The 27,556-nt window shown below is 36.7% G+C and overlaps 1 protein-coding gene across 2 annotated transcripts in view; it reads left to right on the top strand.

Moving 5' to 3' along the window:
- The window catches only part of ENTREP2 (endosomal transmembrane epsin interactor 2), a 144,563-nt gene that overhangs the window by 56,315 nt on the left and 60,692 nt on the right, over nt 1–27,556 (top strand). For both annotated transcript variants that reach the window (XM_074916888.1, XM_074916889.1), the window contains exon 2: nt 6,119–6,175. In XM_074916888.1, the coding sequence (XP_074772989.1) occupies nt 6,119–6,175 (57 nt within the window). The remainder of the gene's footprint in view (nt 1–6,118; nt 6,176–27,556) is intronic.

Genomic DNA, 27,556 nt, shown 5'->3' on the forward strand with positions numbered 1-27,556 from the left:
CTAGAGAAATTCTTCTGTTTACAAGCTGAAAAATTGAGGAACCCTTAAATTTGCAGAAAAGGATCACATGACTTGACATCTCGTCAGCCTGAACAAGAGAGTAGGAATGAGAATAGACAATAAAACTTGGAGTTTCCTGTAACTCATATGCTCTATATTAGACTAGAAAGGCATTGCAAGATCCGAAGTTGTACTGAGGAAAAAAGAGATAATGTTTTATTAACAAAATTTTTTAAAATTAAACAAATTACTACTTAAACATCAGTAATTTTACATTTCTATAATAAACCTTGGTAGTGTTTCACTATATTCAGTGTGGTTTTAATTACATTAATATTTTTATAGATATATATTTTATTTAGTTCAGAAGAGAAATTTAAAGAAAGCATACTAGAGAGTGTATTATGTACAGTAACTGTTTTGGAGGTGAAGACTTGGAAAGCAAATGGTTTAAGATACATTGAGAGACTGCTTCATCTGATCTGTGCCATATTCAAACTCAGAGCCCTCTAAATTTCTAGAGACTTACCTGACTCTGGAGGGTTGAAAATGCTGGAAAAGACACCATCAAGGGCTTTTTTAAAAAAATCCTTTGTTTGCAGTCCATGTACTGGAAAGTAATTTTACCTTCAGTTTTTGTCCTGCCTCAGTATGTGCCTATTAAAGTAAAGGGATCTTCTTCATGCATGAGCACAGCTTGCATTAATGATAATGGGGTTTTCGTATGCATGTTGAAAGATGTTCGTATCTAGTTACTGCATTTCTAATGCTGCAGAAGTCAACACTGATATTCTGTTCAGGTTTTGCTCTGTGAATAAGCGCTGTTGTTATAGTCAGCAAGTACATACATCTGTAGAAATTCTGCTGAAGGAAACTGGCAAATCTATGGTTTTTGAACACATTTTTTGTAGCTTTGATTTCTTTTTATTATTATGTGATGGGGGCTTCACTGCATCAGATAGAAATTAGGTCCAAGATATTAGATACATGTGCTGTGCAGGCTCTGAAATCAAACCATGTTGCCAAAGTTAAGTAGGCAAGTTGTTAAAACATCAAACTCCATTTACTTTTTATTTAAGAAAGGAAAAACTTGTGCACAGCATTCATACAAGACAGTGATTTTTGAAAAACAGAAGACCTATAGATTGAAATGCTGAGCTATAGGTATTTAGGAAATGATGGTGTTTTAATTACTGGTGTAAAAGTAACTCACTGATCTTGTGCCTATGTTCCTTGGCCCTTAACCTTGGGAAACCAAGTATGAGTTTTACTTACTGCTTCCATTGAACTAAGCAGTGACTGTTGTGGTTGATTATTGTAAGGTCTTTAGGGCCTGTAAGTTACATACTACTTTTCAAATAATTCCTACTTTTGTATATAAACCAAGTGTGGTTCTATTTGTGTTATTCAATATTGGCATTGTATTTATAAGAAGTAAAAACTGAAGAGAAAACAAAATGTTGAGTGGTTTGTTTGTTTGTTTTACTTCTGAATTCCTGGTCTTCTGCGAGACCAAGAGACATCTTTAGACTGCGATTTTTTTAGTCTGCTCAGGAGAGTACACTTTGGCCTCTTCAGGGATCTGCTTTGCAGAGTAGCATGGGATAAATCCCTGGAGGGAAGAGGTGCCCAGGAAGTCTGGTTAATATTCAAGGATCACTTCCTCCAAGCTCAGGAGTGATGCATCCCAACAAAGAGGAAGTCAGGTGAGAATGCCAGGAGGCCTGCAGGGATGGACAAGGAGCTCAGGGACAAGCTCAAACATGAAGAGGAAGCCTACAGATACAGGTAGCCTGGTAGGAATACAGAGAAAAACTGTCTGAGCAGCCAGGGATCAGGTTAGGAAAGCCAAAGCCCTGACAGAATTAAATCTGATCAGGGATGTCAAGGGCAAGAAAAACTTCTATAGGTATGTCAGTGATAAAAGTAAGACTAGGGAAGATATGGGCCCTTTCCAGAAGGAAACAGGAGACTTGATCACTCGCAAGAGAGAAGGCTGGGGTACTCAATGATGTTTTTGCTTCAGTCTTCACTGGCAAGAGCTCCAGCCACACTGCCCAAGATGCAGAAGGCAAAGGTGGGGACTGAGAGAAGGGAGAACCTCACACTGTAGGAGAAGATCAGGCTCAAGACCATCTAAGGAACATGAATGTGGTCCATAGGACCTGATGAAATGCATCCATAGGCCATGAGGGAACTGATAGATGAAGTGTTTAAGCCACTATCCATCATATTTGAGAAGTCATGGCAGTCCAGTGAAGTTCCCTCTGACTGGAAAATGGGAAACATAACCCCCATTTTTAGAAAGGAACAAAAGGAGACCCAGGGAACTACAGGCCAGTCAGTCTCACCTCTGTGTCCGACAAGATCATGGAGCAAATCCTTCTGGAAACTATGCTAGGGCACAAGGAAAACAAGGAGGTGATTGGTGACAGTCAGCATGACTTCACTAAGGGCAAATCATGTCTGACAAATTTGGTGGAGTTCTACAATGGGGTTATAGAGACATGACATCCTTGTCTCTAAATTGGAGGTGTGGATTTGATGGATGGAACACTCAGTAGATAAGGAATTGGCTGGATGGTCTCACTCAAAGAGCTGTGGTCAATGGCTCAATGTCCAAGTGGAGAGCAGTGACAAGTGCCCCTCCTCAGGGTTTGGGACCGGCGCTGTTTAACATCTTTGCTGGGGACATGGACAGTGGGATCGAGGCACCCTCAGCAAGTTCACCAAAAGCTGTGTGGTGGGGTTGACACACTGGAGGGAAGGGATGTGTCATCCAGAGGGACCTGGACAGGCTGGAGAGGTGGGACCGTGCAAACCTCCTGAGGTTCAACAAGGCCAAGTGCAAGGTCCTGCCCATGGGTCAGGGCAATTCCAAGGACAAATACAGGCTGGGCGAGAAGGACTTGGGGGTATCAGTGGATGGAAAACTGATTGCGAGCCAGCAATGCGTGCTTATAGCCCATAAAACCAACGGTATCCTGGGCTGCATCAAGAGAAGTGTGGCCAGCAGGTACAGGGAGGGGATTCTCCCCCTCTACTCCACTCTTGTGAGACCCCACCTGCAGTGCTGGGTCCAGCTCTGGGGCCCCCAACATTAACAACACACAGACCTGCTTGAGCAGGTCCAGAGGAGGGCATGAAGATGCTCAGGGGCTGGAGCACCTCCCCTGTGAGGACAGGCTGAGAGAGTTGGGGGGGTTCAGCTGGAGAAGAGAAGGCTCCGGGGAGACCTTAGAGCGGCCTCCCAGGGCTGAAAGGGGCTACAGGAAAGGGGAGAGGGACCCTTGATCAGGGGGTGTAGGGATAGGACAAGGGGGAACAGTTTTAAACTGAAAGAGATTAGATATACAGAAGTTCTTCCCTGTGAGGGTGGTGAGGCCCTGGCACAGGTTTCCCAGAGCAGCTGTGGCTGCCCCCTCCCTGGCAGGGTTCAAGGCCAGGTTGGACGGGGCTTTGGGCAACCTGGGCTAGTGGAAGGTGTCCCTGCCCAGGGCAGGGGGGTGGGACTGGATGGGCTTTAAGGTCCCTTCCAACCCAAACCAGTCTGTGATTTGGTGTATTCTAACAGCTGTTTGTGCGTGGTGTTCTCTGTGTGCTTTTTTTCCTAATTATATACTTGTGTATACTGTGGTCTAAAGTGTTGAAGGTGCTTGGCACTGGGAATAACTACATCACAAAGCAAAACCAGCTTTTGTGTAGCTACAGTGACATTGGGGACTAAGGAGGTTTTAAAAATTAATTTACAACATTGTTGAGATGAGCTCATTATAATCACATTATTTTAAAGACACAGGTTTAACACAGAATTTTGGTGTCCATCATTGGTGGAGTTTATCAACTGGCCTGACTCTGCCTGACCTTTCGCATGGTGAGCCAGTAGGGCAAGTGCCACAGAGCTCTCCTTTACCAAACAAAACACATGTACTTCTTTCATCTTGCAAGGCCTCTGTAAAGGTCAAACACAATTGCAGTTCAGCTGAACAAAAAAGATCAGCTCCCTTCACCCATTTTCAGGGTTGCACAATAGAGGTTTAACAGGAACATAGCACCGTAAATGAAAGTGAGGATTTGCTACTCATACGTAGCACACTGGAGTATCTTGACTCTGAAAATATGACTTGGCAACTGAGAAATACTGGCTTATGTATGAGTATTTTATGTATCAATACATACTCTGTTTTGGAAGGCAATTTCTTATTTTTCCTAAAGGGTTTTCTTTAATAACTTAACAATTTCAGCCATTCCGTTTATTTAATTGAGAGCATGTTGCTGTCTAGCCTGCAGTCAAACTAGCTAAGCCTGTCATTTTACCTTCTTGAGTGCAGTTTCACATTACAGGACTATCAGCCAGGGACAGTTATCTTACAGCAATAATGAGCTAACGCAGCTGTGTGAGCAAATTTAATTAACTGCAAAAATGGAATTCTCAGCTTTTGCCTGGCTTGGCCAACATCCAGAAGTATGTAGCTGGTATGTAGCTCTTATGCTGTAGCATACAAACTATGCACATTTGCACGTAGGGCTTATCTGCATAGTCTTTGGTATCCATAACCTGATTTTGATTCACTTTTTACTGGGTGTTTATGCCTTACCTGTTGCATCTGTACTTGGCTTAAAGAACTAACATTGAGGCTTTACTGTGAAACCTCATCTGAGGTGTTTTTCTAATGGCGTAGCTGCTAAAGAAAATACGAAAATGTGCATTTTTCACTGTGCTGTCTTTCTGAATAATGATTTCAACAACTGTAACAGCTGTGGATATTATCAAGTTGTGAAATACATTTGAAACATGCTCACAGTGTGAATGTCCACAGACATAGTGAAAGCTTAAACAAGGCACTACACAACCCCACTTCTCCATGTAACCAACAGCTCTCTCTCCTGCATTCACAGCACACATCAGTAGACCGTTTCCAGCCTGGTTCCCAGTGCAGTGTACATTGCTTCTGTAGTGGCTACATATAGATGCATTTTTAATTGTTACGCTCTACTATTATACCTAAGTGATTGCTAGTAAAGCATGACCTAGTGGGAGCGGTGACTTTCTGGCATTTGAATTTCAACCAACCTTGCACATAATTTCATGGAAAAGGGTATTTCTTAGCTTCTGGGCTTCCTCCCTTTTGAATATCAAAGTTCTGTAGAGAGCAATAATGATGTTAGAGCTTATTCTAAATGATTGCAGGAGGATTTCATAGCGATTGTATCAGGCTAGCTATGTATACATGGTAGCAAGTATACAGGCTAGCTAAGTATTCATCTTTACACAAGCTGATGTGAAAAAAGTACACTGCAGAGTTATGAAATAAATACATCATGCATTCTTTTCTCTGCATTTTATTTGTGTTCTAGTTTCCTAATTTTGTTAATGAAATGTTCTAATTAAAAGGTTCCTCCCCACCTTTGTTTTCTACCCCAGGGCCAATATCCTTCAATCCATTGCTTCAGTTTCCATCTCTCTTTTCTTCCCTTTTTAACCGGTGTCTCAACCGTAACTTGCATGTTATTTTAAACTGCCTAAGGTCAGCATAGGTGTATCAAGGTCTGCATTCTGCTTGCTTTGGCTTGTAGTGAAGGGGGTAATGTATCTGTGTGTTGAATATGGGTTTTAAATGATTGTATATGGGCTTTTTCAAACATATGATTAAGCAGCGTGGTTGTTTGGGTGGCTGGGTGGAACAAACCAAAAAATCCCTTTTGCTACTTTAGCCAGACACCCTGGCTGATGTTGTATTGTCCTGTCTTTACTCCCTTTCTTGTGATCTAATTTTTGATGATGCTCGGAGACCACAAGAAAATTTACCCTAAACATTTATTCTCCTTTAGTGCTGATAACATTTGGGACTTGGAGAGATGTGTGAAGACCTGTTGTGATCAGATCAGAACTAATTGGATCTGGCAGCTGGGTTGAAATTTGTTTTAAAAACAGCTTAGTAGTACTTCTGTTTATTTTTAATTAAGAATAAAATGAAAACATTGGTTTTTTAGCAGGCTGCTTCCAGCACTCTGAAAATACACATCATGGTTGTGTATTAAACTGCTTAATATTATTTTTTAATGATACCGGTATAAATCCTATGTGTCTCTGGTGACTCTTCTCTCTTTATTACAGGTACTGTTGTCAGGACTGATTGGTGTTGTTTCGTGGAAGAGGCCCCTTTCGCTTGTGGTGAGTGGCAATGTAGCTTTAGTCATGTCATACGGACTTTACATAAGTGACTAAAGGATTCTTTGGAAGTAACTGCCAGTGGTTTTGTCTTTATGTAGAAGCCTAATAGCCTCTGGGGATGATTTTCCAGCGCTGTTATATATGCTAATATTTATAAACACTTAGTATAAAAATTTGGAGACTTTGAGGTTGTATTACATAATCAATTTAGGTGACAATAATATTTTTCTTCTACCTTCTCTTAAGTCTTGGAGAGCTATAATATTCATTATTGTAAAAGAATGCAGATGTCCACTGCCCCTTGCTTGCCATTGTTACAGCTCTCTCTCTCTTTTTAAAAGTGATAACATGCTTTAGTAGTTTAAAATTAAGAGCTAATGAATCATAAACATTTTGATAAATGTGTTTGTTTTAAAAAAGGCCACAATCATACTGTAGTTGACAGTGTGAAATGAAAAATGACTAAAAATAGTGAGTGTTGCCTAGTAGATATGATCAATACTGCATTATGTCTTGGATTAATAGATATTAATGAAATATGTTACATTTTTCAATAATCTGTTTATTAATATGTTTTTAAAATTAATATTGAATGTAGAAAAGTGCTTAGTCTGTCACTATTGTTCTAGACAAACTATTGGTGTGAATTTATCTTTGCATTTAACTTTGTCTAAAATTGCACTTCAGAGAAATCTTTTTAACCAATTATCTGGATGGCATAAAAGCATATTCCAGATTAGTAGCTGCTGTTCTTTGTCTGTAAAACAATTTTCAGCTACATTATGTATTCTGTTGTGAGATTTATGTAGTTACTTAACAATGAAAAGTAATTTATGCTTTGTATATGCATGCTAATAGAGTTCAATTAACCTATTAACTCAAAGCAGTGTTAGATTCAAAGCAATCTTATTAAAAGGTGAGATGACTCTGTCCATAAGGATGTATTAGTAGGTGAATGTTGCCTTTGAAAAAGTGTGTATGTGTAACACATGTAACATTTGTAACATAGTTAATACTAAAGGTAGTTCCAAGAAAAAAATAATATGATAGGAAGTATGAAATGGAAAGACTTGTATTAATAAGAATAAGCCCAAATGGAACTTCAGGTACATCTTTCACTATTATGAACTAAAGCAGTAGTATTAGAGATTCTGATATTTTTTTCTTTCCCTTTCCATAATTCACTTTTCATTGTTATTAAAGAAAGGACAGATTGAGTTTGTAACGATTTACTGGTTGGTGTTTTTACCAACAGATAAACTTTATATGATGTAGAAAGCTGCCTGATGGCAAGATAAATGTGCCCAAAATGAGGTCAAAGTGAAGCAAATTAGTGAAACTAATGAATGTCCCTGAGAAAGGTATCAGGCAGGTTTCTGAACTAATACAAAAAAAGCACCAATTTTTATTTACCATTGATGATCAGGGAGAGCTTTCACATTAGAATATATCAAAAGAGTGATATGTCATGAATGGGTAGTCATCAAGTAAAAATATTCAGAATTTCAAAGAATTTTCCAACAAACAATGAAAGTGTATATGAGAATACACGGACAGAATGGTAGTGGTCATTTGGTTGTCCCAGTATTTCTCTGGTTATCTCTTGCTGGGCAGGAGCAGAAAGAAATGGAACAAACTATTTTTTTCCTGGTGTTACCAAAAAGGAGCATGGCCCAAAGTGCTGATTTCTCCATTAGTCCATCAGTAACGTAGTTCCTGTTAGAGATTTTGCAGGCTCGCAGTGTTGTTTAGAGTAAGTATATTTATCTCTGGGTAAAAATTGGACTTTCCGCTCAGTGTTATGACTAATATCTGGCATACCTCTTTTTATTCCAGTATATTTTATTCTATCTTATGGGCTTTGTTAATAATAATTATCTACCTGGTACCTGGGAATGCTCTCTCTTTGATTGCGTAAAACTAAATAGAATTGTAATAGTGTTACCTGTTAGAAATACTTCAGAAGAAAAAGTTCTCCTGGCAGTGAAAGAATTATGAAAGTATATGTTTGGTACCAAAATCTCATTTCATTTTCATTTGTGTTACACTTTACTGCTCACATATTACAAACTATTAAAACTAAAATAATTCCTCTGGATTGAGTGCTTGTATAGCTGTGAAATCTAAGTAAACCTAAGACTTTTCTAAATAGTTGCTCATAAGCAACTGTAATTGGAATCATTGAAATAAACTATATTCATGCATCAGAAATGTTATTCAGACCTATAGAGACTTGGCTTTGATTCCTGAACACTTGTATATTGTAAATTCAGCCAGGCTTTCAGGTATCAGCTCATTCAGTGAAATGTAAATAGACAGTCATGGTCAGTATCATTCAAAGAAATAAATACAGAAGGGAAAAAATAGTAAATGGTAGCAGTATCCTCTCAGAACAACTCACCTTCCTAAAACTTGCGCTAGGAAATTATTTATTTCCAGGAGTAAGCTTAGCGCTCATGAGTTAGATCCTGATAGGGTTTTTTTCCATATTTCTGTATTGGCACTTGGTGGTGGATAAGAGTCAGTTGGAGGAATAGAGGACAGTGATGATGGTTTTTGCCTTTGTGTGTGATTAAGCTGTGCAATAGCCAGTGCTGATAGTTTTGCAGTGGCTACCTAATGTCTGGTTTTCCTTGTTGAATTGTACATACCTTTTAGCAGTTAAAACCCACATGTGCAGGATGACTATTTGTTCTGATTAAGCAATTAATACAGTGTTAACTTTACAACCTCATTGCACAAAGTGCCATCAACATGCTAATGAGTCATATTTTTTGTGATCTGTTATATGATACATACGCAAAATACATATGGTTAATAATTACTTTTAACCTAATTTATAGTATTATAAACAACTATATAATCAATTACAATATACGTGTCTTTTCGTTGCAGTGTGTTACAAAATCTGGCATTGTAAAAAACAATAACAAAAAGAGAGAGCTTTATCATTTGGAGCCATGAATAAAGTTTTATAAAATTAAACTGTACATCATCTGTGATGTTCTGAAAATTGGTGAAACTAAGGATATTTTAAGGTGCTAGTTTCCTGATTGTTTGGATTTGTGACTAAAACAGGGTTGATACACCAGTGTTTTGGCTGTTGTAGAGCAGTACTTACACAATGTCAAGGTTTTCTTTTTTTCCCAATCTGCATCACTCGCTTTGTTTTTTTTCCTTCCTCTTTCTTTCACTTATTAAACTATCTTTATCTTGATCCACAAGTTTTCACACTTTTTCTCTTCAATTCTCTTCCTGTCCTGCTGCAAGGGGGAGTGGGTGAACATCCGTGTGTTCCTTAGCTGCTGGCCAGGGCCAACCCCTCATACTAGTGATTCTGGTTTGCTCATCACTGTATTCATGCAGCTTTTTTCACAGATGTAGTGACTTTTCTTTGCAAGTTTATTATTTTCAGCAGGCAAAAAGAGGAAGTCGAAGAAGCAAGAAACACAAATAGTAGTTCATCAACCCTTAACTTCTGACTGTATCTTACCAGAAATGTGTTATGTAGTATCGGTATAGGAATGAGTGGGTGGTTGCATAGTTTAACACCTTGGAACCAAAGTCAAAACTGAGAATAGTTGTGTATTTCCGAGACATTAGCATGAGTGGTGGTTTTGTGTTACACATTCAGTAGAAGTTTTACAAATGTGTATGCACTAAGGAAATTTTACTGTGATGATAATGTGCAGAAATTTAATTACACATAGAACTTCTCATGCTAAAGCGTCTTTGCACAGCTTAATTATCTGAATAATTCACCAGATTTTGTTAATCTGAATTTTATTGCTCATCACCTAGCCATCAGTTGCTTATGTTGCCAAAATGCTTTATATATACAAGGAATCAGTGTCTGTTGTCAAAGCAGTATTTACGTTTACCAGAGGAGACACCTGGGCGAAGGAGATCTTTAAATTGTTTATGCATTAATTTTGAACAGTATTTTCCTATATTTTCGATATTTCCTCATTAAGATTTCTGTATTTTAATTATGAAATATCAGAGAATTTGTAGTGCTTTGGAGAAATCTTTCAAGAGTTTCTTATTTGGAGACTAAGTGCTGGCTGTGTCAGTACCACTGCTTAAGGTTAAAATGCTGTGCTAAAATAGGAATTTGTTTCCTTGTGGTATATGGAAGTGTCTGCAAATTGGGGAGAGCTTGTGTAGCTCTTGAGGTTGAATTACCTTGTACAAAACTTTAAACGGTCCGGTGAGATTATTTTTCTATTACAGTCTATGGTAATTGCAAATCTGTTTGTGCTAAGGAGATTAATTCAGCCTCTGAATTGAGTAGAAAGCTTCTCTGTTGCCATCTGGCATTTGGGTGATCCCAGAAAAATATTTTTACATTTCTAACTGAAAGCTTTTACAATAAACTGATAGATTTAATATTTATTTTCAAGAAACAGAAGCCTATTTTTTTAATGTCTATGAATGTCAGTGAACACAACACAATACTTATTAATAAATGATCTGGATTACTCAGAATAGCTATTTGAAAGCATTTCCTGTGAAATCTGCATTCCACATAGAGTTCCATGCATCAGTGAATGTGCAGATCTGTGCATGTACCTTTAGTAACTATCCTGGGTATAAAGACTCAAAAGTCTGGTCTGTATGTTTGTTTCTCGGGATGTTTTCCAATTTCTTTCTTTTGGCTTACATGGAAGAGGACACTCTGTTTTCAATGAATTATCCCTTCAAATGAACCATTGCTTCATGCTTTTTTTCCTTTTTTTTTTTTTGGATAAGCAGATAGGATTTCCATCAATTAAGAAAAATAAGAGGTGTCATCCTAAATAGCAGAAGTTCAACCTGCACATCAGGCACAAGGTTTAAGAATCAGTCAAATACCTAACTGACTTTTTTAGAAGATACTTGCCTTGGGCCAGCTTGGTAGTTTGTTGCAAAATGAGAGACTTTCTTTCTAGTCCTGTGAAAAACTTGAACTATTTGAATATCATACTTAAATTGGTTCTTTTTTCAGTAAAAGTCAGTAGAAGAAGATCTATACCTGTTGCAGAAAAGAAATTATTAATATTTTTAAAACATCCACATGCACACCCAACAAGGTGCATAGATATGTAAAACTGCTCCAAAAGTTTCCTCATTGATTATGTTTTATCACTAGATATCATTGCTGAGTGTAGCAGAAGCAGGAAACAGATGATACATAAAATATATAGAAATAACATATAAGGAAGTTTCCCATATTCTTCTCAGTGCTGTGGGGTGTTGGCATGTTCCTGGCCATACTACTTAACCTGAGGTCCTGGAGTAGCTTAAGTGATGAGACATGTATTTTTAAACTCTAGTAAGAGAACTTAAAGCTTCCTTTCAGATGAAATCTGATTGAATTTTTTGAATTGAAAACACCAAAAGGTTTTGCCTTTTTTTTTTTCCCTCCCAAGCAGAGATTTGTTTTTGGAAACTGGAATAAATAGGTAATCTGTGTAGTGGAGAGGCAATGTTAGCATAAATGGGTCAAAACTGTAAGAGAAAAATAAGTAAAAAAATGCACACCCTAGAAGAATGGCAGGGTCTAAATGCATCCATCACCTTGTATGTCATTGTTGGCTTTGATACTTGTGTGATGTTGAGATGAGATAAAGAATATCACTCTGCTTTAACATAACCCTTGATCACTCTGCAGTATCATTTCAGCATGTGTATTCTTCGAATGCATTGATAATGTTCATTAGGAACCCTGCTATTAGGCAAACAGTCTTCTTTGAGGCTGAAGTATTAGGATACGGGTTAACAAAACACTGGGTAGAAACAACTGTATCTTCTATACCAGACTTTTGAAAAGTTTCTGATGAATTGGGATATGGTTGAATGCTGAGTGTTGCTCGCTTTCAGAAAGAAACTTGGAAAGCTGTAATCGATTCTACTTACAAAGCAAATCCAGTGCTGGTTAACAAAGTAGCTCTTCTAAGATAAAGTTGTAAGTTTTTCTCAGAGCTGGTGTGGACTGGAGTGTGAACCCAGGCTTTGAAATTGAGAGCAGAATGGTTTTCTTAGACCTCTTTTCTCAGAACATGGAAGGAAAAAACTCAAATTCAGAGGAACTGAATGCTAAATCAAGGGGGAAATAAGGGCAGAGGACTAGGATAGGAAGGAGGAATTAAAATCTGGGTCTGGCAACACGAGGGAGACTGAGATCAAAAGCTGTTGAGAACAGTACTTAGATGAGGAGAGAGGAGTGAACCAAAAGCATGTCAATCAGAAATCACACAATGGAATCTCTGATTTTTTCAGTGTGATTCAGTGCCATAAGCACCATAACTAATTAATCCTGACCTATAGATTTATATCTTAGGTTTGAATTACTTCGGTGAAGTGTGAGCTGTAAATTATCTTTTCCTGTAGCTGGGATGTAGTTCAGTTTTGTCTCTTCCGTTCCTCTTCTCCCCTTCACTGAGGGTTAGTTGTATAAAACACTAACACGGCTATACTGCTCTGGTAACCAAACCAGGTCAACTGTCTCTCATAATAGTGCGGTGTGACTGTAGTTACACCAGACCAGAAGTCTATGAGACAGAAAGTCTGTGAGACAGTATCTAAAATTGAAGTTAATGTATTATTGATAACTAGGATAGCAGGTTACATCCATTTGACAGCAGAGTCCAAATATATTTCTTTTTCTGTCAAAGCTGCTCCGTTTGTTAGTTATTCTAAGCAGATTCTCAAATAGAGGAGTTAAACTGCAATGATTTTTTTTTTTTTTTTTGGTAGTAAAGTCTCCTTCCTTATTTAAAGAAACAATCATCCACCAAACCAGGCTTGTGAATATCAGATTTTAGGGCCTTTTCAATCAGCCAGTAACTGTCATTCATTAATTCCTGCTCCTTCTTTATTCACTTCCATGGATGTATGTACCTTTCCTACCCTGGTTCTAGTAATTGGGCCAGTGGTCTGTAGGAGACTTCTTGAGAGAAATATGAGTACTTGCCATTTATCTGTCTACATTCCAGCATCCAACGTGGAATGCACAGCAGAAGCTGTGGATCCCTTTTGTGTCTTTTCATGTTGAATTTGGGTTGCTAAGTGTTCAGATGCTCCAAGGAGGGCATTTTTAATTTACTGGATGCTGTTCTTAGACTGGAGACTTTAGTGAAAAGAGGAGCTGAAGAGGAATAGGAACAGAACTGCAGCTGAACAGGTCTGCTTTAGGCATCTTTAGCCAAATCCCAGTTGAGCCATTCCCACAGAAGTTGGTTATAGATCTTTCAGATTTTTCATTTTCCTCAGCTTCTGGCAGCAGTTAAAGTTTCAGTAGCAGCAGGATAACCACAATGTTTACTCTTTCCTTTTCATTAGGGTATTTTTATGCTCTATGTGTAAATTTTAGTTTCCAAATAATTGAACTGTATGAGAAACAAATGGGGATTTCTTAGGGTTTTGTTACATAAATTACTTTGATAAATAACATAGCGAGGTAAAAATTGTATTGTATAGATATACTATGTTTAGTGAATAGTTTTGGCTGTACTTGTGCTGGTTTTTGTGTTTTTCTGTGAAGACTCAAGCGATCAGATTTTACTGGCATACTTCTCAGAAGGTAGATTTCAAAGATATTTGTAAAAGATACGTGTAATTTTAGATGTGCATATGCAGGAATGGACCCTAGTGATGTTTGCGCAGTTGTTCAAAAAATAGCAATTATCTGATCAACCACATTTACACAATCCAGCTTGAGCTTTGATATTTGTGATTAGTCTGTGGAAATTAGTAACAGATAATACAGTATTTTATTCAATATGCATTAACACGGTGCAATAAATTATATTTTCTCCAAAACTCTAATAGTGCAGTTAGACTTAATTTTATTCTTAGGTTAAAGTGCTACAAACTCTGGATGCCTCTGGATGCCTTTTTAGGCTTTTTCTGATATCCTTCTGAGGCCTTTTCTGATGGTATGCATGGAGCATAAATGGAGTTTCCCCTAGGCAGGGAGTAACTTTGCGTGACTAGAAAGTAGTCTCTCAAATATTATGAGCTTTCCTATCTGAATCCTCCTGATAGATGTCTGTGCCTTAAATCAGAGGCTTTTGAGGGTTTTGTTTCATTTTCTTTCTAGAATGGGCCTTTTCTGAATCTTTGTTAGTTTGGACCGCTGTTATTGACTCATTTCTTCTTATTTATGCTGTTGGTCTTGCATTTCTCCAGTCTTCCTCTCTATTAAACAAGTGTAAGTGTTGTACTTCAGTGCAACTTTTGATTGCCAAAAAGAAGACCTTTTACATGTGTGCATGAAGTAGGGAAATCAGAGGTTGTCTTGAATTTCCACCTGTGTCTCCTGCTTTGAGAGATGTTTTCCCAGCGTATGAACTGCTAGTTTAGGCTGTGAATTAATGCTTCTTGTTGGATTGAGTAAAGGATCTGGAAAGTGTGATTTTCAAAGCTTGCAATTAGTGTGTGTTTATCTGATTATATTAATCTCCCAGATTGCTTTTTTGCGTGTAGATTAACATAAATATTTAGATTTTTAAGTGTGCTGTCTCACCTATTGCGGGTTTTTCCCTAAGACTGCCAATTCCCTTCCTTCTTTTCTAGTAAATGGAAACAACTGAGAGAAAAACCTACTCCCAGTGCTGTTTTATTAGCATATACCTGACAGAAGAGGAAGAAAGAAAAAATGGAGAATGACCCAGTAAAGCTGTCAACTGGGAGAGAAAGAAACACTTGAGATGAAAACAGAGCAAGTGAATCAAAGAAATCTTTATAAAGGGAAAGAAAAGGTGTCACAGAGTGAAGCATCTATTTAGAAAGAACATTCTATGTCCCCTTTTACAGCTTAACACTTCGTACAGCTTTTTCTTGCCTGGGTCCGTCTGTCTGCATCTCTCTGTTACTCTTTCTACAAAGGCTGCCTGTTCCTGGGCCCAGCTGCCACCAGCTGTCACCCATGGCAGAATCTAGACTCCTCTGTTGAGCATCCATCTGCTAATTAGTTATCCTCAGTGGCAAAATTTTAAAAGACCACAAGCAGCTTTTCCTGAAGAGCAGACAAAGCCTGCTGGGGCATAACACTTGCCCCTTCCTAAACAAGCACATCTTAATTACCCTTAAACAGGCCCTTCTACTCCCCATCTGCTCCCATTGCGTTGTGTTGCCATGGCAGCAGTTAATGCTAGCACAGTACCATGCAATAAGAAACTGTCACAGTTCAGTATCATTGCTGCTGCTTATAATGAAGGGTATAGTATGGGTGCTACATTTGCCTCTCTTCAGTCCATCAGTAATTCCCCTGTTCTCACATGCTTTCTAAATGTATCTGCTAATGGTTCTTCCATCTCATTTGCTCCTTCTTTTAGAAATGCAGGCTGCATCCCATCTGGTCCTGGAGTTTTTGGCAGCCTTTGCACAGTCTGATTTCTTCAACTCTTTCTTGGTGTGAGTCTGGTTTCCTTCAGCATTTCTTCTTCCTCCTTGGTAAATTAATCTTGGTTTCTGACATCTGCCTCACTTCTTTTGTAAGCACTGAGGAAAATAAATTATTTTTGTTTAGGGATGTCTCTGTCTTTCAGTAAAATATTTAGTTCATTCTTTAGAAGTCTGCACTTATGTTTATTGTTCACTTTTTTGTTTATATGCTGGAAATGTCATATTATTTGACTTAGCTTCCACAAGTGACTTTTCTTTCAGTCTTGAGTAATTTTTTCACTTTATGGACATTTCAGTCCCTTTCCTGTTCTAAATTTTACCATGTGTAGCTTCTGACCATAAAGCCATAAGGAATGAGTTAACTACCTCTAAAACCTGAGAATTGGTTATGACTTTATATTGTAGGCACAGCTATGGCTAAATGCATTTTACAAGATGAGTAAGAAATGTTTAACTATATCAGCACAAGAAAATGTAGGTCATTTCAAAGACTAGATACAAGTATAGAAATGTTAGAAGGCTAAATAATGAGTCACTCATTTTATAAAATTATACCTTCATAAGAAGGGACACATCTAATTGTTAGTGTGTATTTTGGAAAGTATTTGAGATGAGCAGCAAGAGCACACTGTTTACTTTGAGTGATACTTCATGACAGTGCAGGCAGACATGTCAAGTGGAGAAAACTGCTAAGGGAAAGCAAACTCCTAATTCTCAAAGCAGAGTGAACATTAAGTCTAAGAAACCTTAAATTTATTATTACTCTTGGTATTAAAGCAAGTAAAAAGACCTCTGTACTTGCATTTTTCTAACATGAATGATAATGACCAAAAAAAGGATTTTATCACAAGAACAAAAACCTATTTACAACATGGAGAAAAGGATTTTGTGACAGTTACTAGGAAATGTGAAATGTTTGAGGGACTCAGGAGAGAACAAAACCTGTAGAGGGAGAGAATAGTGAGGCTTTTGCTGTGTTTTGTTTGTTTATTTTTTTAAACAAGTAAGAATAATAATTTGATGCTAAATATTAAAAAATGAAGTTGTTTCAACTCCAGCATTTTCGTTAACAGCTGTAGAGGTTTCTAAAAATAGCAAAAAGTAGTAAGACAATTCATTGTACTTTATCAGAAGCGTGGAGATGTTGGAGAGAGAAGTGATATCTTTATTTTTCAGATTATAAAAATGAAATATCAATACTTTGGACCCTGATAATTGATGTAAGCACAAAAGTTTTGGAAGCACTGTAGGGTTTCCAAAGTCAAAAGAAGCCAGATAGGAGCTCTGAGAGTAAAGGAATCGATGTGTTTTAAAACTGTAAATAAGTATATTGAGCAAAATATGCAAAACCAACTTCTTGTAATAATTTTCACATTTCCACGAGTTTTGGCATCTTTGCCCTGTAGGGTGCCAATACAAAAGTGATTACACACAGCATAATGTAGAAGCGGATTGATAATAGAGTCAAATGCTCTTGTGATGTGTGATTTCATTCCTTACTGAATTCCTACAGCTACTAGATTCAGACTTCCACTGAATTCAGTTGATCCCTGTTTATTTACGGTTGAAAAATCATAATCATTGCAGAAGATTATAAACTGATGGCTTAAAATGACTTAGACTTACCTGGATCCCAGATTAGGAAAACTTGTTTATGTTTTAACACTTTAGTTGCTCATATATTGCAATATTTAGTTGCTCAGAGTTGTGAAATCTTTGCATTGCAAAGCTGCACATATCTATAATAACGCAAACAGAAATAGACCACATTTGGTTGGATGCTATGCTTTCTATTTCTACGCCATAAAATAATACGGGTTTAGAGGTGAAATTATATAGTTTGTCTCTAAATATGTAGTTAAACACTGTTCAGAACAAAGTTTTTCTGCATTTTGTCACATTTCATATTTTATTAGGATTTTCATTCAAAAGGATCTTTTCAATCTTTTTATCATTGTCGTAATACTGTTTCATGTTAGGAAAGGAAAAGACCAATATCTATAAATAATATAGGTGCATCTATTAAAAAATAGAAGTGCAAAAGCATTTTGACACTTTTTAAAATACGGGATCTAATGTAGTGTTAGATAGAAGCAGGCAGTGATTGGTTTTCTAACATAAAGAAGATTTTATGTAGTCGTGAACAGCAGTAATAATAATTTGTCCATATCTATGCCATAAGATGCTTAATTGTAAAGTATATGTATCTATTTTGTGCTCAGGAAAGAGACTGTACATCCTATCATCCAAAGAAACATAGTAAACAACAATTTTTCATTTAGCTTCTAAATGTCTTTGTTTTCAAATGTTTTATGGTTACATGCACATTTTCTACTAAATACATGACTTTTATTCACCAGTAGTAAAGAATCTTACCTCTTTGGGGGTGGGGAGGGATAAACTAAACAGGCTCTGCAAACTGTTATCAAACAAACAAAAAAACCCAATCACTACCCCCCAAAAAAAGTTCTGAACTGGCTCGACTTTAAGCTTGATACAGTCACGCTCTTCAGGACAGTGCTGTATGTGATCAAATAGAGCCACAACTAAAAAGCGGGGGGAAAGAGGAGGATGTCTTTTCTGTTCAAAGACAGTAAGCAATGAAAGTTGTCCTCAGAGTATTCCAGAGCCTTGAACTCCCTGTGTGCACGTGGCAATGAAACAAACTGACTGCTGCCTCTGAGATGCTGCAATAGTGGCTTTATTCTGCAGAGGCCCATGAAGATATTAAATCCTTTAAGCTCCCGTAATTTCTGTTCCCAGTATGGCAGGGGAATGGACATGGACAGCACAGCCAGAAGGTCAGAAGCAGTCTTTTAGTTTGTTGGGTTTTTTTAAACCTGTGATTTTACAGGTGTTCTCTCTTTGCTGATTTCCATAGCATTGCATTGATTTCCACAGCATTACAGTATTGAAAGCTGATTAAGAAAAAAATATAATTGAGTCTTTTGGTTTATTTTGCTCTCTCTTCAGCTGCTTTGTTTGGCCATCAGCCTAGCTAGTTTATTAATACTGTTACCATGTTTGGTCTCCTTGAAGAGCAGTGTAATTAAAAAGTGGATTTGTTGACATATTTTTATTTCTGTTTGAGTTGAAGATGGATTAGGAGATGCCCTGTGTTGGATGGGCTGCTCCTGGGATCTAAAGAGTTGGAGTGGTCCTAGCGTCACAGTGGAGCAATAAGAAATCATCCTGCACACAGTGCTGATCATGTAGGAGAGGAAGCCTGGGAGGGAGAGCTGGCAATTTGATGCCGCTCTGCGGGTCTTAGTCAGTGTAGACCATCTCTCTGCTGATCAGGTCTTTTTTAATGGTCATCAGCTTTTAATTGAACTGTTCTTCAGAACAGGTAAATAGAAATATATTGTTAATGTATTTTTCCATGTCCTCCCAGTATAGGATTGTCTTCCATCATAAACAGTATATGCTATAATAACATAAGAATTAAATTCTGTTTCTAACCTGAGAAAAGAAAATTATAATAGAATGGGCTTGTTTTTTCCATGTATGTAAAGGCAAAACTTGTGACTATATGTTTTTCATGCTCTGATCTGGATAACTGGAGTAAAGCTGCATCTGTAAGGTATCACTGGAGCTGGCTATCTGGGCAGCATGGAAAGTATTTGTTAAACTTTGTATTTTGTTTTAGAATGATGAGGAAACTAATTTGAGAAATTTATTTTAGATGAGATGAATTGCATTTGAAATGTTTTTATTCAAAAGTAGAATAAACATTTGCATGAATTACTGTAAAGTATTTTGGGGGCGGTGATGGATTTGCGGATGGATACTTCATTTTTTGTACAATCCGAGTTCGTGTGATTTCAGGGTTTTTTTGTGCAACAGGTGGAAGGAAATGCACTGTTATCCAAAGTTAATCTAATTATCTGTGCTTGCTGCAGAAAAAGTATTTGATTTCAGTGGGATTTGTTTGCCAGGTGAATCCCAGTTTAGATCCTGAGCTAGGCATGCCTGTGATTGAGTGTTTGGGTTTCCTTACTACAGATGCTATAAAATCTCACACAACCTTACAGATTCAGTTCTACTCAAATACATGAGTGAAGGTCTTAGAAATTTTAAAGTTCATGTATTGGTGGATCTCCATCCAATTATTCTTGAGTCTTTCATAGAGATGTGTGTGCAGTTTTTCTTTAAACAGTCAAAACATAATGAGGTTACATTAGAATTGAATTTGGAAAAACTGCCGTCTGCATCGAAGCCTTGCTTCACAAACTGCCTGATACTCCAAATATTCATATACTGTTGATGTAATTTAGCAGTCGTGGCTTGCTGACCTTGGTTACCTGACCAGAAGCCTTCTTCCTTAATCATAAAAGTAGAAGTATTCTGGTATGATCTCTTTCAGAGAGACCACGCAACTATTCATTACTAAGAATAATTGCACATGAGTAGTTAATTGCTATTAAAATTTAGGGAAAGACAGATGCAAAATATCTGTGTATCTGACCTTTACAACCTGCTTCTCACTAATTATGCTCCTGCCAGGAAGGGCTCCTTGCGTTTCCTTTTGATGCCTGTCCTTGTCAGCAGAACAACATGAGCTTTTATTTCCTCAGGGTATTTTGCTACAGATGTTATTGAAGGTTAATTTATATGGAGTAGCATTTCACCAACACTTCCATGGAGGTGAATCCTTCCAGCAATGTGACACTTGCAAAATGTAGTGTGTTGTTTATATGGAGGACCCTATTAATGCAGCTGCTGTGGAAGTAAATTCAGTCTTACATAGATTTGTTTTGAACTTACTGAACTACTCACACATTTTAAAAAAATATATTAATTTCTATTTAGTGATTTAGGTGGCTGTTTTGTTTAAATATGGATTGGTTTTTTATATACAAAATGAATTTAGAGAAATATCTTTTTTCCTAATCTAACCATGTTCTGCTGTTATGGAACATTTCTGAGAAATAGTATTTTACTAAATATTTTTTTTAAGTTTCAATTCTTACTTCCTCAGATAATATGTTGGAAAGAAAATTAAACTGGTATAGCTGACATAGTTGCAAGTTTTAAATCTGGCTTATGAGGTCAAAATTCTATTCAGAGAGCATTTATGTTTGAAGTGTTTATGATCACACTGGATATAAACTCTGCTTTTTCCACCTGATTGTAGAGTTGAAGCCGTTGTTTTTGAAGCATTTCAAACTGACAACATTTTGAGTGGTATTAAAATAGGTTAGTGCTGTTTGATTTCTTTCAAAGGTGCTAGATTTCATGTGCATGGATTTTTTATTTAGGGAAGCGCTGGTGTACTAATGAAAATGTCAGTGATAATCATTAGACAATGTAAACTACTATATAAAATAATATTTTCGTCAAAAGGACTCCTGTTGACTGCATGCACATATAATAAAGATCATCCAATAATTTTGTTGCAGTATTAACTGCAGATCATTGAAAGATTCTTTCGAGGGCTTATTTTCATGTAGCAAACTTTGAGGTTCTGTAGAGGTTCTGTAGTATACCAGCTGTTACTTCCCTTTGCCCTTTTAATAGATTGACAAAACTTAAACTTTTTCTCTGCTATGAAAATTGCTGTTGGAAGTGTGTGGCATTATTGAATACTTAAAGAGATAGCTTGAATTTTACCTGTAGGCTACTGATGTTAAGATCAGTATAAAATGCACTTTTCAAGTGAGTGAATGTGAAAAGAAGTATGTCATAATGTCTGTTTTAAGTTTTAAATACATTTAACAGTGTAATACAATATATTGTATGTATGTATGATGCAATTATATAATTTACATTTCATTCTATGATTTATTATATTTAAGCATGTTTGTGTATTTATTGGAAGCCCTGAAAATTTGGATACTTTGTAGTGAGAGTCAACATGCAGAATCTTAGAGAATTTGAGGGAACTAATTTCAGCATGTAAACATTTGGGGGGGCTAAAGCAGTGTGTTTGTCACTCATGGAGTAGATTGACACAATCAAACACCTTATAGGCCCAAGGTTTTTAGCAGACACACAAAATCTATTAATTTCAGGAACCTTTGGTTCAAAGATCTTAAAAGCAAATGGTAAGACTTTTAGTATGAATTGTCATAAAGCAGTGGTAATGCCTTTGCCTGATATGTGTTCATCCTCACGTGGCAAATGGAGTCAAAGCAGTGCCGAGAGTATAAGGCTCCCTTTTGGAGAGGGTCCTGTTGCAGTATGGCTGCAAAATTCTTTTACTTTTTGCTTTGTCAGAATTTCTTCAGCTGTTACTGCATTCAGCACCTTAGCGAAGGATGGAAAAATAGGAGCAAATATGCCTAAAACCTGGAAGTTAAAGTTCTGTTGCTGCTCACTGGGGTGGGGGAGAAGGGGGAGGACAAGAGAGGAATGGATTATTGTCAGGGCATGAAAAGGATTTGAAACAGGCTGAAAAGTTTTTTAGTCATCAAAATTAATTACTGCAGATCTAGATCTAGAAGTGTTTGCTGCCTTGCTAAGAATGATAGGGAGATGATATAACCCGCAGAGCAACTATTAAAATTATCTATTTGGACTAAGCTTTTCATTTTCAAATAGGACTGAAAGTTACGTGGTGCTTCATTCTCAAGTCACAGCTCAAGGACTCCATGAGCTGTAAGATTCTGCACAGTAGCTTTTGTTTGTGCTTCAGGGGAAAAATGCTTTGGTTACCGAGCTTCCTGGAATCACTCTTTGTACCTTCTAATGCACTTCAGAAAGGTGTAGATGTTGGAAGTGTTAATTAGAATCAAAATAGCAGAAAATGCTGAAGTATCTAGTTTTGACGAATTTCTTCTTAATTAATGCTTCTGAGCTAAGAGCATGAGGGCTTTATTGCTAAATCAGGCCCCTTGTTACACTTCCCTCAAAAATATTAAAATATTAAAAGAGTAAATGGATACTGCTGCAATATTGCATTACAGTAATAACAAAAACATATTATTTTATGTAGAATATAACAAAGCAAAACAAAACAGTAATAATAGTTCACTGTTCTGTTGCAGTCCTTTGATCATACTTGAGGAACTAATCTGTATGGCCATCAGAATTTCCACCTATGCAAATTGCCATTACTGATGGGGAATTTCTTGGAGATATTGAATGGAATACTCTTCTTCTGAGATACTAGAGAAGCTTTGTTTTGATATAAAGAAATATTTCCCTTTATGTGTCACTCTGTACTCCTGTATACAGAGACAAGGTTGGGGTTTGGATTCCAGAGTTCTTGAAAAGCCTGGAAAGCAGCTACCAAATCCCTGTTGTTATTGTTGTTATTTACTACTCGGTGATAGAGGAGGGAACTGAACTATTTCTTCTGGTCTTTAAATAGATGCTGTTCTTTGTGATGTAAATCCTACTGGGAACACATAGGGCCCCTTTCTGTGGTGCACTGTGCTCTTGTTGGTTGAAGCTGATTGCTATTCTAACAATAAATAGAGTAGGAAAGAGGCATAATTTTTTCTTGTAAATTAAAACCAGTAACATTTGTTACCTCAAATAGCATAATTTTTGAAGTTCTAGTTAGGTTTTTCCACAGAGAACTTTTATAAAGAAATCTAGAAATGAAGATACAACCAAGCAACTAGTAATAAATTAATTAAATAAGAAGATCTATTTGAATGAAAACAAGTTAATAGGACCCTAACGTGGTCAATAAAATAATGTACACCAAATTTAGAAGCTTTCATCTGAAATATTTAGCTTTGAAATTAGAAATTGTTACATGTATTTTAATATTTATACCAAGGTTTCAGCTTTCTCTTAAAAAGTTAAATAGCCTTATTAGGCTGAGTCAAAAGGAATTTTATCTGGAGGAAATGTAATTTAATTTAATAATTACTAGAATTCAATGGTTTTATATATTTCAGGATAAAACAGAATATGATTTATGGTTCTTAACATAAAAGCATTAAAATCTTTAACCTCATGCTGTGTCACACAGCAGGGCATATTTCTGCCTCTTTAATATAGAACATTGCTTTAGACTTAGAGAAAATATTTTTGTTCAAACCTTTATTTTTATTTAGGCAAAGGACATGGAATGCTGAATTAAACAGATCTGAAATGCCACTTTTTCACTATCAGTCTTTTATTGGCAGATGTTGAGAAATAATTTTGAAGGTGATACATAATTGAGTCATAAAAGAAAGGAATCTCTATTATGAGGCAAATAATGAGAAGCTAAATTTTGTTTTTTCTTGTGCACTTGCAAACCATTAGTCAAAAGTGTTGGTTTGATCGCCATTTCTATGTGGTAAGTTTTTTAAATGGGCTCATTTTAAAATTGAGTTATCTGTTTAGTTCTATAATCTGTAATTAAATAAAGTTTGAGTTTTATCTTTTAATATTTTTGTGTTGTATATTTTATAACTGAATAAATTACAAAGGCAGAAGGGATCAGTAGAATCGTGTACTATGACCTCTTCAAGTAACAGCTCAAATAACCTTGATCACAAACTGCAAACCTTCCTTTGGAATTATGGCATATAGTCCAAAATATTTCTTAAAATATTTCAGAAAATGGTATCTAGTGTTGCCTTTGTGATGAACGCTTCATTATGCTCATAGATACAGTATTCTAATGGTTAATAAGTCTTAGTAAAAATCAGTACTTTAGTCTAAATTTGTCTAGTTTTGGCTTCCGACTATTACTAACTGCTTGTGCTTCTTTTTACTTAGTTGAAGAACTGTGCTTTGTTTTTTGTTCATAGCAGGACCTTGTGTTGGCCAGGGATTTGAGGTGGAGGTGTCTAGGCCTTCTACTATAGTGACCTGGGTCGAGAAGATCAATATGCTTTTAAAGCCAGTTATTCTTGGCATATAAACGATAATAATTACCTTTTATAATGGAACAGAGAAGAGAGGATAGAAATTCTTAAAGGGTTTTTCTACAAATCTCCTCAGAATCCAGGTAGTTTTGTGGGGAATCCTTGCTAATTTGCTTTCCTCAGTAATTTTCCGAGTGGCAGGTTCATAATGTGGTTTCTTCTGTTCTCTGTGCAACCTGGCTGCTACTGCCAGTTCCTCAGGCTCTGCTCTGTGCAGAGACCCTCTGGCCCACATCTTGCAGACCTAGCAATCTTCCCTGTCTTGAGTGAGCACAGCTGCTCACTAAAAGGAAGCTCATCTGGGACAGGCTCAGCTTAACACAGGTTCTTCTTAATGCACATAGCACCACGCTGAACAGAAGTGAGAGACACTGCCCATCAAGTCATTTAGTCTATGGATTCTGTGATTTAAGAGATTTTTTTTTTCCCATTTTACATTTGTGATTGCAGAAGCAGGCAAAATTTGAGTGTATTTGTTCTGAACTCTGTTTTCATGAATGAATGATTTGAGAATACAGAAAACAACTGAGTCAAATATATTGAAATACTAAAATATCAATTAGATCATTAAGAAAAAATAGTAATAATTTAAATTATCGTAATAACAACAGCAACAAAATATAATTACTACTACTTGATTTAATGAGAATTAATCCTGTATTCTTAAGGTTATATGTTGCTAAGTTTTTGAGTTTCTGCAAAGCTTCTGAAGGACTGTTGGAAGAGTATATATATAGACTATTATCTGTTAGTGTAACAGATCTTAAAACTTCTTCATATTTATTATTAGGGATGTGATTATTTAGGAGAATAGGCAAGAAGTAATGTTAGTCTGAAATAAGGTAAGTTACGACTGTACAATGCTTCAGCCACTCACGTTAGTTTCCCATGAGCGCACTATTGGACATAAAACTGTTATTTATCCCTTGGTGAATGAGATGAGCTGCTTGTCTGCATGCAGGCAAAGAGAACACACACATGTTTATTGTGGAGAAGCTGACTTCACAGAAATTTTCATATTAAATTCAGCATCTGACCGATCCAACAGGTAGTTTATGTCTGTAGCCCAGATTAGCCTACAGCTGCTGATCTTACACCTTCATAGTGCTTGGTACTCATGAATTCTCAGTTTTGCTTCTGGTTGTGTCCTTCTGGATCTCTGTCTGGGAAACTGTAAATTCTGTAAAATAATCTATAATAAATGTTACTGTGTATAGACCATGTAAACCAGTGCTTTGTGAGCAAAATACCATGATGCAAGGTTTTAATCCACTGATAACAGTACTTTACAAAGACAAGCACATTTGCTTCTGGCTATTCTTACTGCTTCAGAAATCATAAATTGTGTATTAAAATGTATATATTTTAAACCACATTAAATATATACATGTGTATTTAATGTAGTTGGAAACGTCTATAGTATCTAATGTCAAACTACTGTGTCTCAGAAAACTTGCTTTCTACCAAACATTTCAGTAATGTAAAAAAAAAAAAAAAAGTTAATTCTACAATGACTTTATGACCTTGCAGAGAACTACAGGACAGGAATTAACAGGAGAAAACACACAGATGAAGTATCACAAGTCTTACAGAGGATTGGCAGTTTTGCAGAAGCAAGCTTAGCATGTCAATTCCTGATTTTTCTCAACATACACTACACAGTAGTGTTGAGTAATACGTTTCATCAGCACAGAAGGTAACATTTTCTAAGTGTTAGTGTCTTGACTATCAAAGCACTGAAAACCATGAGGGGAAATAGCAATTGAAATGCCAGCAATGAAAAGAAAATCCTGTTTTGTTCATATCTCCAAAATGAAAGTGTGAGGAATGAAATAAAAGCTTGCTTTTACAAATATGGTTTCATCTGATACAATATTTGCACTTTTGGAGGGCTTTAATTACTTTGTATGTAGAGACTTCTTCCTCGTAGTACTAAGTCATTCTTCAAACCATATTTAACGCGTGCTGTTCCTTTTTACTGTGTTCCTGATTTATTCATATGCAGTAGTTATTTTGCTTTATACATTTGCCTATTTTCTTCCATATAGCAAGCATAAAGGTATGTTCACCCCTTTGGTATAAGGTACTGAAAATGTAGGGATGCTACGTATTTGATATAATTGCTTATGGCTAAAGTTTTCAGCCAGTCAGCTTTCACACAGTTGCTTTGATGTGAGGTTGTGTCTTATTTTGACAATCAGTTCAAAGTGAAAGTGCACACTACTCCTGGGGAGATGGCTCCTTCTGGAATGGCTTATTCATCCTTGAAACTTTTTCTTCAAACACTTTAAGGGGCTTTGTAACAGAAAAATGCTCTATATGTGCTTTAGTCAGCAAAACAAATGGGTGTTTGCCTGCAAGAATTGGTAGAGTAAGATTCAACACGTTGCCAAAAGAAACTTTTTGAAGCTCACCAAGCTCAAGCTCACAAGGCTGGGCCTGCAGAAATCTGGAGGAGCTCTTGATTTATGTATTCTGGTACATAAGTTCTTGATAAATGCTTTTTGCAAATAGTTAATACAGTCAGATGCATGTAGGTACTTCTGAAGTTATAGTTATATGGCCTCGAAGTTCTCACTTCCTATGTGTGGAAAAGGCAATCAGTTGAAGTAGCTTGCCTGAGGCCAAACAGCTAGTTATTCACAAAGCCAGAATTAGGAGACAGACCTGCTGCCCTGTGAAATCTGTTTGTTCTTCTGGTGTTACTTTCTTCCAGTGTTGCTTTGTATGTGAGTGTTGCTATATGAAGAACTATATGTAATAGGTATCCTGTGATGACTTATTGCTAGTGGGGTAAATGCTACAGAAGAGAACTTAAAAGTTGAATTATGATAAATGCTGTATGACAGAGAAGTTCAATACTTGACATTCAGTAATACACATAAAATGCTAGGTGTTATTAGGAAAGGTTACTAGGAAAGAAATATAGAACAAACCGTAATATCTTGTTACGTATGTCACAGTTTAAACCCACGGTTTAAATGTTGAGTGTAGTTTCTATTACCTCATGGAAAAGTGTTAAGAGAAAGGTGACAGGAATACTGATAGGTATGATGGTTCTGTCTTGAATAAGACAGATCCAATTTTACAAAAGGCATTACTGGCCTGGAAAAGGTCAATAGGACATAATAATTCATAGTTTTTCTTAGCAAAAGACACCAAATGAAATGGCAAGTTT

The sequence above is a fragment of the Athene noctua genome, chromosome 13 (genome assembly GCF_965140245.1).
Source record: "Athene noctua chromosome 13, bAthNoc1.hap1.1, whole genome shotgun sequence".
NCBI lineage: Eukaryota > Metazoa > Chordata > Aves > Strigiformes > Strigidae > Athene > Athene noctua.